Consider the following 22,085-nt stretch of genomic DNA (forward strand, 5'->3'; position numbering starts at 1 on the left):
TTTTCCCACAAAAGGGCTTCATTACAGAAATAAATACTCCTCAGTTTCATCAGCTGTCCGAGTGGCTGGTCTCAAACGATCCCGCAGGTGAAGAAGCCGATGTGGTGGTCTGTGGTTGTAAGGCCGGTTGGAATACTGCAAAATCCTCTAAAACGACATTGGAGGTGGCTTATGGTAGAGAAATTAACATTCAATTATCTGGCAACAGCTCGTGTACATTCCTGCAGTCAGTATGCCAATTGCACGCTCCTTCAAAACTTGAGACATCTGTGGCATTGTGTTGTGTGACAAAACCACACATTTTAGTGTCCTTTTATTGTCCCCAGCACAAGGTGCACCTGTGTAATGATCATGCTGTTTCATCAGCTTTTTGATATGCCACACCTGTAAGGTGGATGTATAATCTTGGCAAAGGAGAAATGCTCACTAACAGCGATATAATCAAATTTGAGTACAACATTTTAGAGAGATACGCTTTTTGTGCGTAAGGAACATTTCTGGGAGCTTTTATTTCAGCTCATGAAACATTGAACCAAAACTTTAAATGTTGAGTTTATATTTTTGGTCATTATATACAGTACCAATCAAAAGTTTGGACACACCTACTCATTCAAGTGTTTTTCTTGAATGAGTAGGTGTGTCTATCATTTGTTTTTCAACACGACAATGACCCAACACACCATCAGGCTGTGTAAGGGCTATTTGACCAAGATGGAGAGTGAAGGAATGCTGCATCAGATGACCTGGCCTCCACAACCACCCAACCTCAACCCAATGGAGATGGTTTGGGATGAGTTGGACCGCAGAGTGAAGGAAAAGCAGTCAACAAGTGCTCAGCATATGTGGGAACTCCTCCAGGTGAAGCTGGTTGAGAGAATTCCAAGAGTGTGCAAAGCTGTCATCAAGGCAAAGGGCTACTTTGAAGGATATAAAATATATTTAGATTTGTTTAACTATTTTTTGGTTACTACATGATTCCATATGTGTTATTTCATAGTGTTGATGTCTTCACTATTATTCTACAATGTAGAAAATAGTAAAAATAAAGAAAAACCCTTGAATGAGTAGGTGTGTCCAATCTTTGACTGGTACTGTATATACAGTGACTTCGGAAAGTAATCAGACCCCTTGACATTTTCTACATTTTGTTACGTTACATCCTTATTCTTTTATATATATATATATATAGCTCAGCAATCTACACACAATACACCATAATGACAAATCGAAACGTTTTAAAAATATAAAACAGATATTATTATTTCCATAAGTAGTCAGCCCCTTTTTTCGAGCTCAGGTGCATCCTGTTTCCATTGATCATCCTTGTTCCTACAACTTCATTGGAGTCTTCATTGGTAAATTCAATAAATTCAAAAAACTTCATTGGTAAATCCAATTGAATCGACATGATTTGGAAAGGCACACAGTTGACAGTGCATGTCAGGGCAAAAACCAATACATGAGGTTGAAGGAATTTGTCCAAAGAGCTCCGAGATAGGATTGTGTCGAAGGCACAGATCTGGGGAAGGGTATCAAAAGAATTCTGCAGCAATGGAGGTCCCCAAGAACACAGTGGCCTCCATCATTCTTAAATGGAAGATGTTTGAAACCATCAAGACTCTTCCTAGAGCTGGCCGCCTGGTCAAACTGAGCAATCGAGGAAGAAGGGCCTAGGTCAGGAAGGTGACCAAGAACCTGATGGTCACTCTGACAGAGCTCTAGAGTTCCTCTGTGGAGATGGGAGAACCTTCCAGAAGGAACAACCACTTCTGCAGCACTCCAACAATCAGGCCTTTATGGTAGAGTGGCCAGACAGAAGCCACTGCTCAGTTAAAAGCAAATGACAGCCTGCTTAGTGTTTGCCAAAAGGCACCTAAAGACTCTAAGACCATGAGAAACAAGATTCTCTGGTCTGATGAAATCAAGATTGAACTCTTTGGCCCGAATGCCAAGCGTCACAAAACCTATCACCATCCCTACGGTAAAGCAGAGTGGTGGCAGCATCCTGTTCCAGAGTGCTCAGGACCTCAGACTGGGGCGAAGGTTCATCTTCCAAAAGGACAACGACCCTAAGCACACAGCCAAGACATCGCAGGAGTGGCTTCGGAACAAGTCTCTGAATGTCTTTGAGTGGCCCAGTCAGAGACCGGACTTGAACACGGTCGAACATCTCTGGAGAGACCTGAAAATACCTGTATAGCAACACTCCCCATCCAACCTTAAAGAGCTTGAAAGAATCTGCAGAGAATAATATATTTTTGTGTCTACACACATTACCTTTTTTTGTGTAATGTATCTACATTTTGATCGGATGTGGTTGGCATGGTGTGTAACGTTACAACCACCAATGTACAGACACAAGCAAAATACTAATATTTTGGCACAGTGTTGCGGGGTTTGTAGCGAAATACACTATATATACAAAAGTATGTGGACACCACTTCAAATGAGTGGATTTGGCTATTTCAGCCACAGCTGTTGCTGAAAGGCACACAGCCATGCAATCTCCATAAACAAATATTGACAGCTCAGTGACTTTCAACGTGGCACCATTATAGGATGCCACCTTTCCAACAAGTCAGTTAGTCAAATTTCTGCCCTGCTAGAGCTGCTCAGTCAACTGAAAGTGATGTTATTGTCAAGAGGAAATGTCTAGGATCAACAATTGCTCAGCTGTGAAGTGGTAGGCCACACAAGCTCACAGAACGGGACTGCCGGGTGCTGAAGCACATAGCGTGTAAAAATCGTCTGTCCTCAGTTTTAACACTCACTACCCAGTTCCAAACTGCCTCTGGAAGTAACATTAGCACAACAACTGTTTGTCGGGAGCTTCATGGAATGGGTTCCCATGGCCAAGCACGATTGCCAAGCGTTGGCTGGAGTGGTGTAAATCTCACTGCCATTGGACTCTTGAGTAGTGGAAACGCGTTCTCTGGGGTGATGAATCATGCTTCACCATCTGGTAATCCGACGGACAAATCTGAGTTAGGCGGATGCCAGGAGAACGCTACCTGCCCTAATGCATAGTGTCAACTGTAAAGTTTGGTGGAGAAGGAATAATGGTCTGGGGCTGTTTTTCACGATTCGGGCTCGGCCCCTTAGTTTCAGTGAAGGACAATCTTAACGCTACAGCATACAATAACATTCTAGACAATTCTGTGCTTCCAACTTTGTGACAACAGTTTGGGGAAGGCCCTTTCCTGTTTTAGCATGACAATTCCCTGTGCACACAGTGAGGTCCATACAGAAATGGTTTGTCGAGATCAGTGTGGAAGAACTTGACTGGCCTGCACAGAGCCTTGACCTCAACCCCATCGAACACTTTTGGGATGAATTGGAACGCCGACTGCGAGCCAGACCTAGTCGCCCAACATGAGTGCCCAACCTTACTAATTTCTCTTGTGGCTTAATGGAAGCAAGTCCAAGTGTTTTAACATGTCATGGAATGCCTTCCCAGAAGAGTGGAGGCTGTATTGTCAGCAAAGGGGGAACAAACTCAATATTAATAACCATAATTGTGGAATGAGATGTTTGACGAGCAGGTGTCCACATACTTCTGGTCATGTAGTTTATGCCCTAAAACAGATTTGGCCACTCATCAAATCAGATTGTATTTCATAAGGTGAATGCACCAATTTGTAAGTCGCTCTGGATAAGAGCGTCTGCTAAATGACTTAAATGTAAATGTAAATGTATTTGCCACCGAATAGAACAGGTGCAGACCTTAACATGAAATGCTTTCTTACAAGCCCTTAACCAACAATGCAGTTTTAAGAAAGATAAGAGTTAAGAAAAATATTTACTAAACAAACTAAAGTTTAAAAAAAAGAGCAACAATAAAATAACAAGAACGAGGCAATATTCAGGGGGCACCGGTACCGAGTCAATGTGCGGAGGTACAGGTTAGTCGAGGTAATTAAGGTAATATGTAGGTAGGGGTAAAGTGAAAGGCCAAATCTCTACTGAAGTTGCTTACCAAGAAGACAGTGAGAGGCCGAGTTACAGTTTTGATTTAAATCTACTTCAAAATCTATGGCAAGACCTGCAAATGGTTGTCTAGCAATGATCAACAACTAATTTGACAGAGCTTGAATAACTATGAAAAGAATAATGGGCAAATGTTGCTCAATCCAGGTGTGGAAAGCTCTTGGAGATTTACCAAGAAAGACTCACAGCTGTAATGGCTGCCAAGGTGCTTCTACAAAGTATTGACTCAATGGTGTGAATGCTTATGTAAATTAGATATTTTTGTATTTCATTTTCAATAAATGTGCAAATATTTCTAAAAACATGTTTTCAATTACTCATTATGGTGTAGACTTGCATGTGCCACCGCTTGCGTTCTCCCCAGCTCCATGCTCCCCCCCACCTGTTGCGCGGTGCGTGCCTCCAAGGAGGAACACGTTGCCATGGATACATTAGCGTTCGATCGGACGAGGAAGTGTACCAATACCAAAACAGCTCTACACACGTTTCGTGAACTGTGAAATGTCAAGCTTATAACCACAGATATCTCAATTGTTCAGCAACCTGTGTATTGTTATGTTGTAGCTCAACGCAGAACGTTGTTTCAAAGGTGAGTTTAAACTATTCATTTACATCCCCTGCCTATAACAGCTAACGTTCGTTAGCTAAATTAGCTAAACTAGTTAGCTAACCTTAATAACGTCCTTAGCCAACGCCGGGCTATCTTAAAATATGATGCTAGTGAGGTTTAAAACCTCTGAGACTAGGCCTAAGCGTACTTTACACGAAGTAAATTGTTAATTACTAAAACATATTTTGTTTGGATGTAGGTCTAGTGTCTTGTAACCATAACCACCCCACCCCTCCTCTCTCCACCAAGTTACAGTTTATACAACCGTTGTAGACCGAGGTCAAATTTGTTTTAGGATATTCGGTGAATATTAGGTTCTCTCTCATCAATAACTATTGAACAAAGCATGCCATGGCTATAACGATGGTATATTCTGAATCGGCTGGATGGAGAAATATCCACACCTTTATTATTATTTTTGTAATAATACCATTTCTGATTTTAATCTTCAATAGCTCTTATACAAAGTGTGCCATGGCTATTAAAATGATATGTTCAGAATAAGGGAAGGATGGTGTAACGGCGGCCTTCCCTCTCTTCACTAGAAGAGTGGGTGAAACAGGGATAGGACCAACACGCAGCGTAGCCAGTGCTCAACATGTTTAATTAACAAAAAAACTACAGTGACCACTAAACAAAATAACAAAAGTGGCAAACCGATACAGACCTATCTGGTGCAGAATACATAGACAGGAAACAACCACCCACAATCCCCAACACAAAACAAGCCACCTATATATGATTCTCAATCAGGGACAACGATTGACAGCTGTCTCTGATTGAGAACCATATTAGGCTGAACACAGAAACAGACGAACTAGACACACAACATAGAATTCCCACCCAGCTCACGTCCTGACCAACACTAAACAAGCAAAACACATAAGAATTCTGGTCAGGACGTTACAGATGGACAAAAATCAAAAGTTTTATTTAGGTAGATTTATTTCTTCCTTTTTTTTGTTTTTAGCTTTCAATCTTCAATAGCTGTTACACAAATGGAGAGATTGTTATGTGCCAAGTGTATTTCATTTTTTTTATAATACATTTGCAAAAATCTCTAAAAACCTGTTTTCTCTTTGTCATTATGGGGTATTGTGTGTAAATTGATGAGGAAAACAGTCAATTTCAATTTCAGAATAAGGCTGTAACATAACAAAATGTTGAAAAAGGGAAGGGGTCTGAATAATTTACGAATGCACTGTATACTTTTCTTAGTCATTGCACGCTTTGTGTAAGAGCTATTGAACATAAAAAAATTAATACAAATGCAATTTCTAGAGAGAAAAAAGCAAGGGAGCTTTGTCCGTCCTCCCCTCATTCTGAATATGTCATTGTCATAGTCATGGCACGCTTTGTGTAAGAGCTAATGAAGATTGAAAGCTAAAAATAATAATACAAAAATACATTTAAACCAAAACAAAGCCATGGATTTTTGTCCAACCTCCCCGATTCTGAATATTTAATTTTCATAGTCATGGCACACTTTGTGTAAGAGCAATTGAAGATTGAAAGCTACAAATAATAATATAAAAATATAAAAATACATTTAAACCAAAACAAAGCTGTGGATTTTTCTCCATCCACCCCTGACTCAGAATCTACCATAGTCATGGCATGCTTGATTCAATAGCTATTGATGAGAGAAAACCAAATATCTACCGGATATCCAATATAAAACACATTTTACCTTGATCTGTTCTAGCTCCTGTTTGTGTTTCATGGAAATTAGCACGTAACTGTAACCTTACACATTGACATTTCAAATTCAGGTCTATCTGAACTGTACCTGCCTATGTAACTTCCATGTAAATACATATCATTAAGAATGCATTACATAATTTAAATGGCCTCCAAAATAACAGTGTTAGTTAGCTAACTACCCTTTTTTTGTTCTGTCAGCCAAATTAAGTGTTAACATTTATTTTCAACACCAAGGGACTGCAATTTCTGGGTTGGACATTTCTGTACAACATGGAAGAAGATGATGGACTAAAGGATAACCTTCGTCTACAGTTCCAGGCTCTGCAGGAGCAGCAAGAGAAGCGTCTCCAGAGAAGACTAGAGAAACAGAAGAAGGAGCAGAAGGTCACTGAGTTCCAGGACAATCTGAACCTGTCCCAGCTAGACATTCATCACACGGATGATTGTAGTAAAAAGTGAGCTCTATGAAATATTATTAGGTTAGGTCTATATTATTAAAGTTAGACAAAGTTTCCTCCCCCAATACAGCCTAACATTATGCTTACCATAGGCATTGTAGCATTATGAATTAGTTATATGTACCTATCTCATTATTACCCAAATGGATTAGTGTTTGGAGCAATTGTTTTGGACAAAGCTTTCATTAGCTTTGAAATAGCAATTGTAGCACAATGCAAGTTGTGGGTCTTTAGGGGAGAACTTTCATAAACCTAAATATGACTGTGTTGTTATTGTCGTTTGTAATTGGAGGGAATTTATCATCCTCCATATTAAAATGTTGACTTTAATTGGTTTTTAATCCCCACAGGCTGTTACAGAATGAAAATGAACAGTTACAGGACCAGGTGAGGGAGCTGAGGGATGAAAATGGCCGACTATTCAAACTAGTGAGCGAGAAAGACTTTGAGATTAAACATCTGAAGAAGAAGAGGGAGGAAGACAGGCTGGCTTTAGCAGGTATTGTACAGTATATGAAAAAACTTGAATGAACAAATCATATTTTGGGTTGATAAGATTTGGATTTGGCTACATTCAGAGTAAAATTATGATATCAATTTTTGTCAATGTTTTATTATTACTTTCAGAGCTCCATTTGACTTTGGGAATGTTGTCTAAAGTGGCATGTGTCCTTTTTTATTGATTTTATGACTATCTTGTCCAAGGCACATCTGGCTTGGCGGGTGATGCGGCAGCAACCAAGATTGTTGAGCTTTCTAAGAGGAATCGAGAGTTTGCTTCTGAAATGGAACGAGAAAAAGTTAAAGCAAAACAAACTAGCAACAGAGTGAAAGAGCTTGAGAAAGAGGTAAATGGGATGTTTAAAGAACTTATCATTTCACATTGCTATAACAAAGAATCAACAACTGTAACCAACCCAAATTCCATCTCATATCCAGTCTGTCAATTGACAATGACATTTGGATACAAAATCCCAATTTTATACATAAATGCCCGAGACTTTCCACTTCTTGACCCAATCGGCCATTTGTCAGCGGTATTGCTTTATAGACTGATGATGTAAGCTCTTGACTGGATGGGTAAGTAATTAAAATAATTGCAATTATGCTAAATCCTCTAGCTCCAGGCTGCTTTGTTGCTTAGACCTCCTGGGAAGAAGATGGATGTAAAGCCACAAGACTTGAGGTCATCCCAGGACTTCCAGGAGGTAATTAGTCTTAATGGCTGATCATCATTTTTAAGCCGTGAACAAATATGAGCCAATACTCAAGGGAACTCTGCCACATAGAAATGCTTATGTTGTTGTAGCAGTTCAGCAAAAACTTTTGTTCATGTTTATTCTAAGCAAACCTGGCAAACTGTATTTGTGTCAATATTGTGACTTTTCAATGACAGCTAGGACTGTGTTCCTCTCACCAATAGAACAGTCCAGTGGTAAAATCTCTACAGGAAAAACTATCTGCTGCCCAATTCAAGATGACAGAATATCGAAACCAGATTCAAGCTGTCAAGCAGGAATTGAAAATAGCTCAGAAGGTACGTATACAGCCGTTTGTTAAAGGTTCAAACATTTCAAAGGTTATGGCATACTATTCCAGGCATGTTTTTGTTCCTACTGTAGGTGTTATCCAGTGAGGTAGGAGAGGAAGTCAGCATCCAGCAGCTACTGACCAGCCCAGGGAACTGGAGAGGTCGCTCCCAGCAGATACTGGCTCTCCAGATTAGGGTGAGCTGACTGCCTGCTGTCATTGGAAGAACTTTCGAGGCACAGAATATTGATCACACAATAAGCTGGTAAATTACATAAATGGTGATTTGTAGACTGCAATGTAGCCATCTTAATGTTTCTCTGTTGTTTTTTTTGTCCCCAGGTTCGGGACCTGGAGCAGCAGCTGAGCCAATCAGCTCAGAGGAAGCAGCCGTCATTCGTCAGCGTGGAAGAGGAGCTACTGTGGGGCGGGGCCCTGCAGAAGACACCCCCCCAGGACAGGAACCTCAGCTACATCCGCAATATGGAGAGGGAGAAGAGAGAAACTCTGGAGGTAGGAAGAGCCAGACTTGATTGACAATTGTTTGACAGTTTTAATCAAACCTGCATTGTGGTATTCACACCGTAGCTCTTTTGCGATTTTGAGGTTTAATTGAACTCCAGCCTTAGTTCTGCTTCTCTCCTCCTGGCATGTGTGGTTAGAGGATGACGGGGGACTATGATTCCCTCATGAAGGACCACAAGGATGTGAAGAAGAAGCTGGAGGGCTCCAAGGCCAGAAACAAAAACCTGAGCACTGAGGTGAAATCACTGAAGGCCCAGATCTCCACCCTGCTGGACAAAGGAAAGCATGATGATGAGCTGGTGGATGCCTTACTGGTATGTTAGCAGACCTCGGTTCAAATAGTTTTCTTTGAACTGCTTAGAGCGTTTGATTGAGCCTGTCTCAAATGCCAGATGGGCATGGTTTGCACTTTTGTGACTTTTCCATTCTATAGATACGTTTCAAATACTAGTATGAACCCATGTACGGTATATCATATTAGAACTTTGAGGGCATCATGGGAAGAATTTCAACCTGAGTTAAGCTCTAAATGGAACATAATTGCCTTTTTATGCACTTTTCGCTCTACGCATATTCTGACCTTGAACTTAAACATGAGAATAGCATGCTATTCACCTGCTATTCGTTTGGTGTGAAGATCAAAGAAATGAAGGTGTGTCGGAGGTGTGTCTACTGATACGCCGTATTCCTACCTTGACTTAATTCCCTCATAATTCCACCACCTTTACGCGCGATGAAACAATGAATAAGGTTGAGCAACCTGTCGGTTCCAAGTGGAACAACATCTACTTTCTTTTTTTCTGTAAGAAATAACACCATCCTCCATGCATTGTAGTTTACAAATAGATAAAATGAGTAAGCCGTTTGGCTAAGGCGATTGTAAATATAAATGACAATTGTTTTAGATCCTTATGATCGCTGGAGACCAGTCATATGGCAGCAAACTGAAGCATATTAACATATCACCTTTTCATCAGTGAAGTTTATGAAATGCTGGCTTTATAACTTGCAAGGATGACATTTGGAGACCCAATCTATAGGCTTCTGTGGCCGTGCAGTATAGCGCCAAACCTACCTATTTGATTTCTAGAATGTTTTAATTATATGTCCAGACTGATTTCTAGAATGTTTTAATTATATGCCCAGACTGATTTCTAGAATGTTTTAATTATATGCCCAGACTGTTCACTGTATTGTTTACTTTTTGTATCATGTTAAAAATCACCCACTATCGGTAGCCACCATCAGTTATACCCAAATACTATTATTATATACATTTATAACTGTCACTTTGGTGTTAGTATCCTTACATTTTGCATCATTCCATTACATCGTTAGTTTACCTTTCTTTCCTCTTGTCATGTTCGTGTGGTTGCTCCTGAGGATCTCTAGCAATAGTGGGTCATTTGGCTAACGCATAACAAGCAATAATTTGGGACATGTAGCCTATTTGAGTAATTATGGAACGCACACCATGCGTAGCAGTTTAAACCTGGACCCTGGCGCACGGTTCACGACAACTGTACCATTGTCATCACAGGTCTCTGATTAGTGAGGATTACTATGGTAGATTTATAGGACTACTGTTCAACCCCTATTGTACACTTTTCTCACCTTCCAATATTTCATGTATTGAACAATTAAATATGGCAATTTCAGGGTGAATCAAACCACTGTATTTTTTATTCACCAACATATTTTGTGAGTAATGGCTCTCCAACCCTGTTTTTTTAGAAATGATTCATAAATACTTTCCTAACCCTAAATAATATACATGATCAGAGTATTTTTACATATAAAAAAGAGATATGTATTTTCATGGTTTTCTTTCATTGATCACTTATATTCTGAACCGTTCTCTCTTTATCTACTTCCCCAGAGTCAGGTGAACTCGTAGATACCATTTTTATGTCTCTGTGTGCAGTTTGAAGGGAGTTGCTGACCTGCGCTAGCGCAATTGCTAACTAGTGTTAGCACAATGACTGGAAGTCTATGGTATCTGACACTGGGGAAGTAGATATATTTGCCAAAATCCCAAGGATCCCATATTTTCAAGTTCTCATAACATTGTCTCAGATGGATTACATCTTCATTCATCGGATTGATCTATAATTGAACGAGTTCCTGCATACAAATACCTTGATATTTGGATTGACACTGAAATATCGTTTGAAAAACATATGAAGGACATTGTTAGATTGAAAAAAGTTTTTTTTTTTTTTTTTTTTTACAGAAACAGACCTTGTCTCTCACTAGTCAGCAAGAAGTAGTCAACCTTTCTACCTGTATTTGACTATGGTGATTCTATTTATCAAAGTGCAGTTGCCTTTTTCATAGCACCCATCGTTTTAATCACAGGAGCGTTTTATTACTCTTTACTGTATTCTTTACTAAAAGGTTGGCTGGACCTCTTTGAAGTCACGTAGATCACATCATTACTCTCTTTTTGTTTACAAAGCCCTGCTCCACAAGCCTCCAACTTACCTAACTTCACTATTAAGATTTAAAATGACAAGTTATCAAACCCGTTTACGGGGTTGGTTATGTCTGGAGACTCCTTTGGTGTCTGCAGAGTTAAAAGTCAGCTTTTAGGTTTCTTTATTCCACATGTTTGGAATGATCTCCAAAATACATTTCAAATAGATGCGTTAGTGTCCTAGGACAGTTCAGGCAGGGGACATAGGATTTTTATAATGAAGAATGCGTTTGTTTTAGTTGACTGTGTTTTATGTATATTGTTTAGATTTATGTTTGTCTGTGCAATAGGTGTTGTGCTGTATTTTATTTGTTTTATATTGTATTTTATTTTTGATGTATTTTATGAAATATATAGGGCTCCCTTGTAAAAGAGACACTGGTCTCAATGGTGACTCCCTGATTATTAAATATAGGTAAATAAATAATGCTGTAGACCTACTGCATTTGCCAACATCAAATACATATACATATCACAGAATAATCAGTTTGATGCATCAGTTACTCTTAGTTAGTAATATGCTGATGCTTCACTTCACTTACCAACACATACAGTAGTACACATACGTTTCTAGAGTGAAGTGTCCCTTGACTTTTACTCCCCTAACCCTGTCCCCTTAATCCTGTCCCCTGTCCCCCTAATCCTGTCTCCCTCTCCACCTGTCCCCTGCCCCCTCTCCTCCCCCTGTCTGTCCTGTCGTGAGTACTGTAGAAGCAGCAGAGCCAGCTGCAGGAGGTGCTGGGCAGGCTGAGCCAGCAGGACGCGCAGACCAAGGAAAGCCAGCAGAACCTGGGGCAGCAGCTGAGCAGCGAGGCCCAGAGACACACATCCCTCATTCAGCAGCTCAAACACATGGTCTCCGAGAGGGAGGCCAAAGTGAAAGAGCTGGAGGACGAGATACAGCAACTGTCCTTAAAGGTAAACTGACTGTGATTCTGCAAGGAGATAAAAATACTTTTAGTGATGTCAGTGCTGTTGACTGAGACTTTTGGCTTCAGCGTTTTGGGCTAGTTCCATTTATTTTCAGTTGCTTCCAATATAGAAAAATGTAGCAATAATGCTTTATGGTCGCATTTTTTAAAATGCAACTGACCTATGGAATTCAGGACTGGAATTTAAACAGAATGGATTTTGTAAATGTGTTGCAGAGAGAGGAAGGCGGTCAATCAGACCCCAAGACTACCACTGGCAGTTTCTGGCCTTTGACAGCAGGGGGAGACAGCAGTAAGAGGATTAGCTCAGCCCGGTATGTGTGCAAGTGGGAGTCATAAATATAAGATATTCTTGTGTCATAAATGTCAAATATTATAGTACATTCATGAATATATGACTCATCTACCTTGCCTACAAATTATTCAGTTATCAGTTGATAGTGTCATTGAATGTGCAATGACTATATTGATATATTATTTATCTAAATGTATGTTTTTTTCTCTCTCGTGTAGTTCAGTATCTAAACTTGGACATAAACTAGTGGAGTCAGCAGCTGGGGTCAGTTTAGAGGTCAGGTAAGTCTTAGCCTCCATAACATCTGGTACAAATCATCCAATCTTTTTAACTGTTATTCGATGTATAGTAAAACCTGTTTGTGGTGAACTACACCTACTGATACAATTTACCACTACTATCTCAGAGATCCAGGAGCTCCTTCGGGTTGTCAGAACTGTTCAGAGGAGGTGAGGTACCTGAAGGCAGAGTGTACAGAGTTTCGGACCCTTTGTGAGGCTGCCTGTGTGGAGAGAGATAGGCTCCTAGAGCTAGTCAAGCTCCAGCAATACAGGTATTACATATAGCAACTACCAATAGATTTCATTTCTGAAACACAAATTTCCGGGTGTATTATGTGCATTACATTAGTTTAGTTTATTTTCCTAGAGCTAGTCAAGCTCCAGCAATCCAGGTATTACATACAGCAACTACCATTACATATAGCAACTACCAATGGATTTCATTTCTGAAACACAAATTTCCGGGTGTATTGTGTGCATTACATTAGTTTAGTGTATTTTCCTGTCCTTTACTAAATCATATGGGTGGGTATTTAGATTGCTAATATTGGGTGTGTGCCTTTTGTAATTTTTTATTTATTACTGCTTTCAAACCATTGCATGAGTGTTTTCTCTCAACCTCTCTGTTAACCTTTGTGTTTACACATCTTTCCGGCATGGAAATGTAAGCCTCCTATATAAAAAGAACACAGCATTTTAAAATGGGCAGGTTTTTGTCTTGGTATGATTGGGATATGGTAGTAAGAGACTGGGCTGGTGTGTTTGATGTGACAGGGAGGAGGAAGGGAAGCAGAGGTGCCTAGGGGCAGAGCAAAAATTCCATGGAGAACGCAGAAGGGCCGTAGCCCTAGAGCAGCAGCTAGAAAAAGCAAAGCTGGATCTGGGCAAAGGATTGACTCCCAGACAAACTAGCAACAAGGGCACTGGAGGTAAGTCTCAGGGTAGGCACACTGATCTATGACAGTAACACAGTGACAAGACTGAGAATGGGATTTATATTGATCCATAACTGCTACTTCTGTCTTATTTTTGTTGTTATTTGTTTTCTACCATCCCAGGAGCCTCGTCTAGTGGGAGACAGAGGGAATCATCATCCCCTCGAAGCCCTCCTGACCTTTCCAGGGAGGCCCAAGTCATTGAACTAAGTACCCAGTGAGTCTGACTTAGTGTTTTTTTGTCTTCTGTTCTGTCTCTCCTCGAACTCCTGGGGGGTGACCCTGTCTGTCACAGTCTGGAGATACAAACTGTCAATCTATGTTCAATTCTAATAAGATTGAACGTCTTCAGTGAGATTACACCCAAGAATAGAGAATATAACATACTAGAAACTCACAAGAGTACGGAGTATGACGTACTAGAAATACTGTACATGTACTGTATGAGCCCAATTGGGAGTCAAATACATTGTACATGTATACATTGGAGTTTTACTTTCTATGAAGAATAAGAACAGCTCGAAAAACGCCGAGGGTATTCATACATTACAAACTCCTAAATGACTGAAGCACACAACCGTGTTGACGTGTTGTGTGTTTCTCTCCCTCTGTCCCCCAGGCTGGCGGTGCTGCAGGGGGAGAACGAGGCTCTGAGGGCTGAGCTGAGGAGCACTCTCCAGGCCAAGGCTGAGGACCTGCAGCTCTGCAGTGACATGATGAACCAAGTCAAGCACGTCTTTCTGCAGGCGCTGCGACAACACAAGCAGGACAGAGACACAAACCAGGAGAATTAGTTAGCTAGCTGTATTAAAGGCCCTGGCTGCTGAACCTGCTGGACTTTAACCACGTCCCCAAAAAAACTTAAGTTCCTCTTGTCCAGTCATATCAACTCTGAGGAAGGACAGAAATGGAGCAGACCTGTCTGCTTCAGCAATACAATGTAATTACTGGTTCCTGGTTTCCTGACTGCTTCCTGCTAACTCTGTTGACCACGAAAAGACAAGAACCTGCTTTGATTGCCCCCATGTAGTGAATATGAGCAAGCCAATCAAAGCCAACTTGGCACCTGCCGACCAAAAGGTTTATCAACTTTGACATGAAGATGTCACACAGTGGTTCCTACTGTTGATTGCATGACTGGTCAGTGCATATAGAATGTGTCTGCATTATTTGATGTGTATGCATGGACTTGTCCATAGGTGTTTTTCTTTTCTAAATGTCACTGTCATATCAAAATAGTGTCGTCGTCTTAGCACCTGTGTTTGTAAGATTTAGTACAGAGGGCCGCAGTCTGTTTGTAAGATTTAGTACAGAGGGCCACAGTGTGTTTGTAAGATATAGTATAGAGGGCCGCAGTCTGTTTGTAAGATTTAGTACAGAGGGCCACAATGTGTTTGTAAGATATAGTACAGAGGGCCGCAGTGTGTTTGTAAGATTTAGTATAGAGGGCCGCAGTGTGTTTGTAAGATTTAGTACAGAGGGCCGCAGTCTGTTTGTAAGATTTAGTACAGAGGGCCACAGTGTGTTTGTAAGATATAGTATAGAGGGCCGCAGTCTGTTTGTAAGATTTAGTACAGAGGGCCGCAGTCTGTTTGTAAGATTTAGTACAGAGGGCCACAGTGTGTTTGTAAGATATAGTATAGAGGGCCACAGTGTGTTTGTAAGATTTAGTACAGAGGGCCACAGTGTGTTTGTAAGATATAGTATAGAGGGCCACAGTGTGTTTGTAAGATATAGTATAGAGGGCCACAATGTGTTTGTAAGATATAGTACAGAGGGCCACAGTGTGTTTGTAAGATATAGTACAGAGGGCCGCAGTGTGTTTGTAAGATATAGTATAGAGGGCCAGAATGTGTTTGTAAGATATAGTACAGAGGGCCACAATGTGTTTGTAAGATATAGTACAGAGGGCCGCAGTGTGTTTGTAAGATATAGTATAGAGGGCCGCAGTGTGTTTGTAAGATATAGTATAGAGGGCCGCAGTGTGTTTGTAAGATATAGTATAGAGGGCCGCAGTGTGTTTGTAAGATATAGTATAGAGGGCCGCAGTGTGTAAGATATAGTATAGAGGGCCGCAGTGTGTTTGTAAGATATAGTATAGAGGGCCGCAGTGTGTAAGATATAGTATAGAGGGCTGCAGTGTGTAAGATATAGTACAGAGGGCCGCAGTGTGTTTGTAAGATATAGTATAGAGGGCCGCAGTGTGTAAGATATAGTATAGAGGGCCGCAGTGTGTAAGATATAGTACAGAGGGCCGCAGTGTGTTTGTAAGATATAGTATAGAGGGCCGCAGTGTGTTTGTAAGATATAGTACAGAGGGCCGCAGTGTGTTTGTAAGATATAGTACAGAGGGCCGCAGTGTGTTTGTAAAATATAGTATAGAGGGCCGCATTGTGTAAGATATAGTACAGAGGGCCGCAGTGTGTAAGATATAGTACAGAGGGCCGCAGTGTGTTTGCATGTGTTTGCAACATGTGAATGAAATATAACATTATTTTTCACCGTCACAGCTAAGATGCTAATGTTTAGTTAGGGCTCTATTCAATCCATATCGCTGAAGATCTGCTTCATAACACATTGACAATTAAAGGCAATGTTCCCTGCTGTCTCATAGACTGCATTCACGGTAAACGCTGCATATCAAATCACATTTTATTTGTCACATACGCCAAATACAACAGGTGTTCACCTTATAGTGAAATGCTTACTTACAAGCCCATAACCAACAATGCAGTTCAAGAAATAGATTTAAGAAAATATTTAGTAAATAAACTAAAGTTAAAAAAATAATAATAATAATCAAAAAGTAACAATAGAAAATTACATAACAATAACGACACTATATACAGGGGTACTGATACCGAATCAATGTGCGGGGGTACAGGTTAGTCGAGGTAATTTATAAAGTGACTATGCATAGATAATAAACAGCAAGTAGAGGCAGTATAAAAACAAAATGGGGGGGCGTCAATGTAAATAGTCCGGGTGGCCATTTAATTAATTGTTCAGCCGTCTTATGGCTTGGTGGTAGAAGATGTTCTTGGCGCTCCGGTACCGCTTGCCGTGCGGTAGCAGAGAGAACAGTCTATGACTTGGATAACTGGAGTCTTTGACTAATTTTTTTTTATGTCGGCTCAATCTGAAATTACCTTTAAGTTTCAACTTGGATCCTCCGAGATACTTGTATCCAGGCTACAGTATCACACATAAATATTTAACAGCCCCAAACCAAATAGTAAATCAAGTAAAGTCCCTCAATAGTTTAACATTATTCAAAGCTATCGCGGCTAATCACTTCTGACTTAAAACCAGATGTGGGGGAATAGTGGTTGAAAACGAATGTAGACTTTAAGCTACACAAACCCCCCACTCTGCCACTCTATACTGTCGGTTCCTTAGAGCATGTTCCCAATGCTTACTGTATATACAGTGATCCCCAAAACTACTGGGACAGTGACACATTTGTTGTTGTTTTGGATCTCCACTCCAGCACTTTGGATTTGAAATGATACAGTGACTATGAGGTTAAAGTGCAGACTCAGTATTAAATTGAGGGTATTTTCATCCATATCGGGTGAATCATTGGAAATTACACCACTTTTTGTACATAGTCCCCCCATTTTAGGGGACCAAAAATATTGGGACAAATTCAATTACATGTGTATTCAAGTAGTCAAAAGTTTAGTATTTGGTCCCATATTCCTAGCCCACAATGATTACAACAAGCCTGTGACTCTACAAACTTGTTGGATGCATTTGCTGTTTGTTTTGGTTGTGTTTCAGATTCTTTTGTGCCCAATAGAAATTAATGGTAAATAATGTATTGTGTCATTTTGGAGTCACATTTATTGTAAATAATAATAGAATATGGTTATAAACACTTCTACATTAATGTGGATGCTACCATGAAGTTCACCCGATAAACGGTTCACCCGATATGAATGAAAATACCCTCAAATTAAACCTAACAGTCTGCACTTTAACCTCATCGTCATTGTATCATTTCAAATCCAAAGTGCTGGAGTACAGAGACAAAACAACAAAAAATGTGTCACTGTCCCAATACTTTTGGAGCTCACTGTATATATAATATATGACCTGTGCATCTCATTCCACTAGTGGATTCCAAAAAGCTGTCTACTGGACTGTGTATCCTTGTGGGAGTTGCCCCTACCCCTAACCTAACATCCGAGTTATTTTCTTACTATGTTAGCCAAAAGGATTTCAGCAGAACCCCCTGCTCCCTCCCTCCACATCACGCTTAATTTAAACCCATGGCTGAGTTAGTGTGCTGCTTGAAATACCACACTATTTCTCCCAGAACCCTGTGGGAGATTGGCGGGTCCCGGCTGGACTGAGCGAAAGAGAGAAAAAGTGCCACAAGACAAAAATATCAGACTTTGGGACGTGATGAAGAAAGCCTTTATACTGCGAGAAACAAAAAACTGCTTGTGTTGCAATGCACACCTCCTAGGATTGAAGGTGAGGCACTCTCTCTATGTAGTGTTCTACTACCAGCGTTTTAGTTAGCTGTGACTATGACTAGGTAAGACAGCAAAGGGCTTTACTTGCTACTTTTGGCTCTCATTGCAACGGTGCTGGTTTTGTATAAAATAAACTTCACAGCTTTTGTTGATGGAGCAAATAGTTGTTATATCCAATAAATGCATCACAACAATACAGAAACATCTTCAAACGATGTGACTACTCAGTGGATGACGTGTGCATTCTCAGTATTCCTTAACAACCCATTTACATTTGACACTTGTGCTGTACCAAACATGCATGCTCATGATTGGAATCCCCTTTCAAGTCAATCTGCACAAATTAAACCATAATTTCCTCTAAAGGTTTTGCTCACTTCAGCTAGTGACTGGCAGCTCATATAAGTAGCTAAGGAATACAATGATATATGATATTAAATTGTATTCATATGCAACTTAAATGAGCTGTCAGTCACTCCTGTGTCACCAAGGAATCAACAAACCCCTATGTAGCCTTAGTATTAACATGCCTATTCCTGATGGCTTTAGAAATTAAAGGAGTGTCGTCACTTTCAAATAAATTACATTTAAACCAAACAGTTTTTATATTGTTGTATGAAAGTTGGATTACGCAGAAAGGTGTAGATTTATTCCAAAATGCCCAATAACCCACCAAGCCAAACACAAACTTGTGTAAACACAGCAGTACATCAACAGGCTGACCTATTTGTCATTCCAGGTTTCAATGACTCCTTTCTCCATCCTTCTCCTCAGAGGTATTCCCCCTCGTTCTGGACCAGTGCTACCTCCAGGCCATTGACTGCATCCAGAAACTAAAGTCAACAACCCAAGCTGTGAACGCAGAGGTTAAAGTTAGCCGTCAGTATTTGAGGGATACTGTGTATGTGTGTGTGTGAACATTTCTCTAGGCCCTGAAAACGAACGGACAGTATGTGTGCCCCTCTATGAGTCCATTCATTCCCACTGTAGCAACTTTCTCATTTACATGCAATGGAAAGAAAATAAACACGCTGCTTCAGCTGACTCCTAATCTGTTCATTTACAGTAAGTAGGGAGGAAAGCAAGCCAAGGCCGTGGTTTTACAACAAAGGTGTAGGCTACACTGTAACAGAAAACACATTTATATGGTAATGTTAGGTATTATCAACAGTGAAAATAACTAATGTTTTACTGCAGCATGCTGTAAATTATGGTGCATTGTGGGAAAATTGTTGTATTTCGAAATGTACTGCAATTCCACCCCACGGAATACAGTACTGTACCTTATCTTTGGAGTGGCAAAACCATTTTGACCACTAGTGGGTGCATGGTGTTGTTGATTCTGGCTCATTAATATATTTTAAGGTGTGCCTTGTAAGATAATACATTTGTTGCACCTGTGAGTGAGAATGTACCAATTTAACTTGTGTAGTTATAGTGCCCCTTCAATATAAAATGTATAGATGGGTTAGCTGACAATGTGCAGGGTCACAATTTACGTTCAGTGCATGTCACTAGATGGCAGTATGGTCAATTCTGTTTCCATTTTCGACCCCTGATGAAATGAGGTTGACAATGAATTATCACTTAATTGCCATTTCATCTGATTTCACTGCAGACAAAATATATTAATTTGTGCAGCTTTATTTTCTATACAATTAAAACAATTATCCCTTCAGTTGTCACTTTTTATTCATAGCCTCCAACTGGGCAAGATGTCAATTCAGCAACTATTCCACGTTGGTTCAATGTCATTTCATTGAAATTACGTGGAAACAACATTGATTCAACCAGTGTGTGCCCAGTGGGCTTTGTGTTCCAGACTAATCTTTTAACATGTACAGCATGTACTGCTTTAATTTCCAGGAAGAACACATTTCTCAAAAATAATCAAAGATTAGATGTTTTCTGAGCATTCACCGAATGGCAAATGTGCCAGCCTACAAATAAACACATTTATTCTGAAAATGAATGGAAGCACAACATTTTGTGGGATTTACCAATTTGGTCAAATTGTCAGTGGGTGCACACCTTGTCAGCTAAACCCAACTCTACCATAGTAGCCTGTGACAGAAGCTACTATCATAGTAATCTTTATGGAAAATGACCATTTAACCTATTTCACTGAGCAAACTCCACACAACCAATACTCTCACTCATGTTAAAGTGGCATGTACTTTTCATGGCTGAGGATTTAAGGACGATCAAGCTGCCTGGAAGTCTGAATCACTGACTTCTTTATGTCTGCCACAGGAATTGCCATAGCCACTGACGCAGAAGTCCTTTTTACCCCAGTTAATGTCTGAAAGCAGCCAAGAGTCATCTCTTATCAAGTTAGGCAGGGTAGATGGGAATCAGGCCTAGCAACCATTTTCGCTCAACTCCTCCGCACACTGCTCCATGGCACCACACCGACAGATGTCTGGCGGATATGACCTGTGTTGTGTTATATCACGGTGCCATGGCAAAACAGATACAGGGGGTATTGTTTATGACAGGAAGAGTACCATTTAGGGAATACTCTCTTTTACGTTTATATTTTAGTCATTTAGCAGAAGATATTATCCAGAGCAGTGGTTCGTTCCCAAACTTTTTATAGTTCCGTACCCCTTCAAACATTCAATCTCCAGCTGCATACCCCCTCTAGCACCAGGGTCAGCGCACTCTCAAATGTTGTTTTTTGCCATCGTTGTAAGCCTGCCACACACACACCTTATACGATACATTTTTGTCACAACCCGGCTCGTGGGAAGTGACAAGAGCTCTTATACGACCAGGGCACAAATAATAATATAATAATAATCAACAATTTTGCTCTTTATTTAGCTATCTTACATATGAAATCTTATTTGTATATCAAAAATGGTGAATAACTCACTACAGGTTAATGAGAAGGGTGTGCTTGAAAGAATGCACATAACTCTGCAGTGTTGGGTTGTATTAGAGAGAGTCTCAGTCTTAAATCATTTTCCACACACAGTCTGTGCCTGTATTTAGTTTTAATGCTAGTGAGGGCTGAGAATCCACTCTCAAATAGGTACGTGGTTGCAAAGGGCATCAGTGTCTTAACAGCGTGATTTGCCAAGGCAGGATACTCTAAGCGCAGCCCTATCCAGAAATCTGGCAGTGGCTTCTGATTAAATTCAATTTTCACAGAACTGCTTGTTGCAATTTCGATGAGGCTCTCTTGTTCAGATATCGGTAAGTGGACTGGAGACATGGCATGAAAGGGATAGCGAATCCAGTTGTTTCTGTCATCCGTTTCGGGAATGTATCTGCGTAATCACGCACCCAACTCACTCAGGTGCTTTGCTATATCACATTTGACATTGTCCATAAGCTTGAGTTCATTTGCACACAAAAAAATCATACAACGATGGAAAGACCAGTGTGTTGTCCTCGTTGACACAGACAGAAAAGAGCTCCAACTTCTTGATCATAGCCTCAATTTTGTCCCGCACATTGAATATAGTTGCGGAGAGTCCCTGTAATTCTAGATTCAGATCCTTCAGGCGACAAAAAACATCATCCAGATAGGCCAGTTGTGTGAGAAACTCATCTTGCAAGCAGTCAGACAAGTGAAAATGATGGTCAGTAAAGAAAAGTTTAAGCTCGTCTCTCAATGAAAAAAAACATGTCAATACTTTGCCCCTTGATTACCAGTGCACTTCTGTATGTTGTCAAAGCGTTACATGGTCGCTGCCCATATCATTGCATAATGCAGAAAATACACGAGAGTTCAGGGACCTTGTTTTAACAAAGTTAACCATTTTCGCTGTAGTGTCCAAAATGTCTTTCAAGCCACCAGGCATTCCCTTGGCAGCAAGAGCCTCTCGGTGGATGCTGCAGTGTACCCAAGTGGCTTCGG

General features: G+C 40.4%; 1 protein-coding gene across 1 annotated transcript; it reads left to right on the forward strand.

Annotated features, from left to right (window-relative positions):
- The first annotated feature begins 4,417 nt into the window (after nt 1-4,417).
- On the forward strand, nt 4,418-17,716 carry ccdc13 (coiled-coil domain containing 13). Its single transcript, XM_055883606.1, has 16 exons — nt 4,418-4,576; nt 6,536-6,756; nt 7,110-7,258; nt 7,465-7,607; nt 7,881-7,967; nt 8,183-8,296; nt 8,382-8,486; nt 8,632-8,802; nt 8,952-9,128; nt 12,002-12,208; nt 12,439-12,536; nt 12,736-12,798; nt 12,924-13,070; nt 13,573-13,727; nt 13,857-13,950; nt 14,353-17,716. The coding sequence occupies exons 2-16, from the start codon at nt 6,572-6,574 to the stop codon at nt 14,525-14,527; spliced, it is 2,070 nt and encodes a 689-aa protein (XP_055739581.1). The 5' UTR covers nt 4,418-4,576; nt 6,536-6,571; the 3' UTR covers nt 14,528-17,716.
- Nucleotides 17,717-22,085: the final 4,369 nt, after the last annotated feature.

Source organism: Salvelinus fontinalis, chromosome 26, assembly GCF_029448725.1.
Source record: "Salvelinus fontinalis isolate EN_2023a chromosome 26, ASM2944872v1, whole genome shotgun sequence".
NCBI lineage: Eukaryota > Metazoa > Chordata > Actinopteri > Salmoniformes > Salmonidae > Salvelinus > Salvelinus fontinalis.

Excerpts from the sequence above, each read along its gene's own strand:
- ccdc13 (XM_055883606.1), top strand. The coding sequence starts at position 6,572 with ATGGAAGAAGATGATGGACTAAAGGATAACCTTCGTCTACAGTTCCAG. Across the intron at positions 7,259-7,464 it reads AGACAGGCTGGCTTTAGCAG|GCACATCTGGCTTGGCGGGT; the intron begins GTATTGTACAGT and ends ATCTTGTCCAAG. Across the intron at positions 12,537-12,735 it reads AAGAGGATTAGCTCAGCCCG|TTCAGTATCTAAACTTGGAC; the intron begins GTATGTGTGCAA and ends TCTCTCGTGTAG.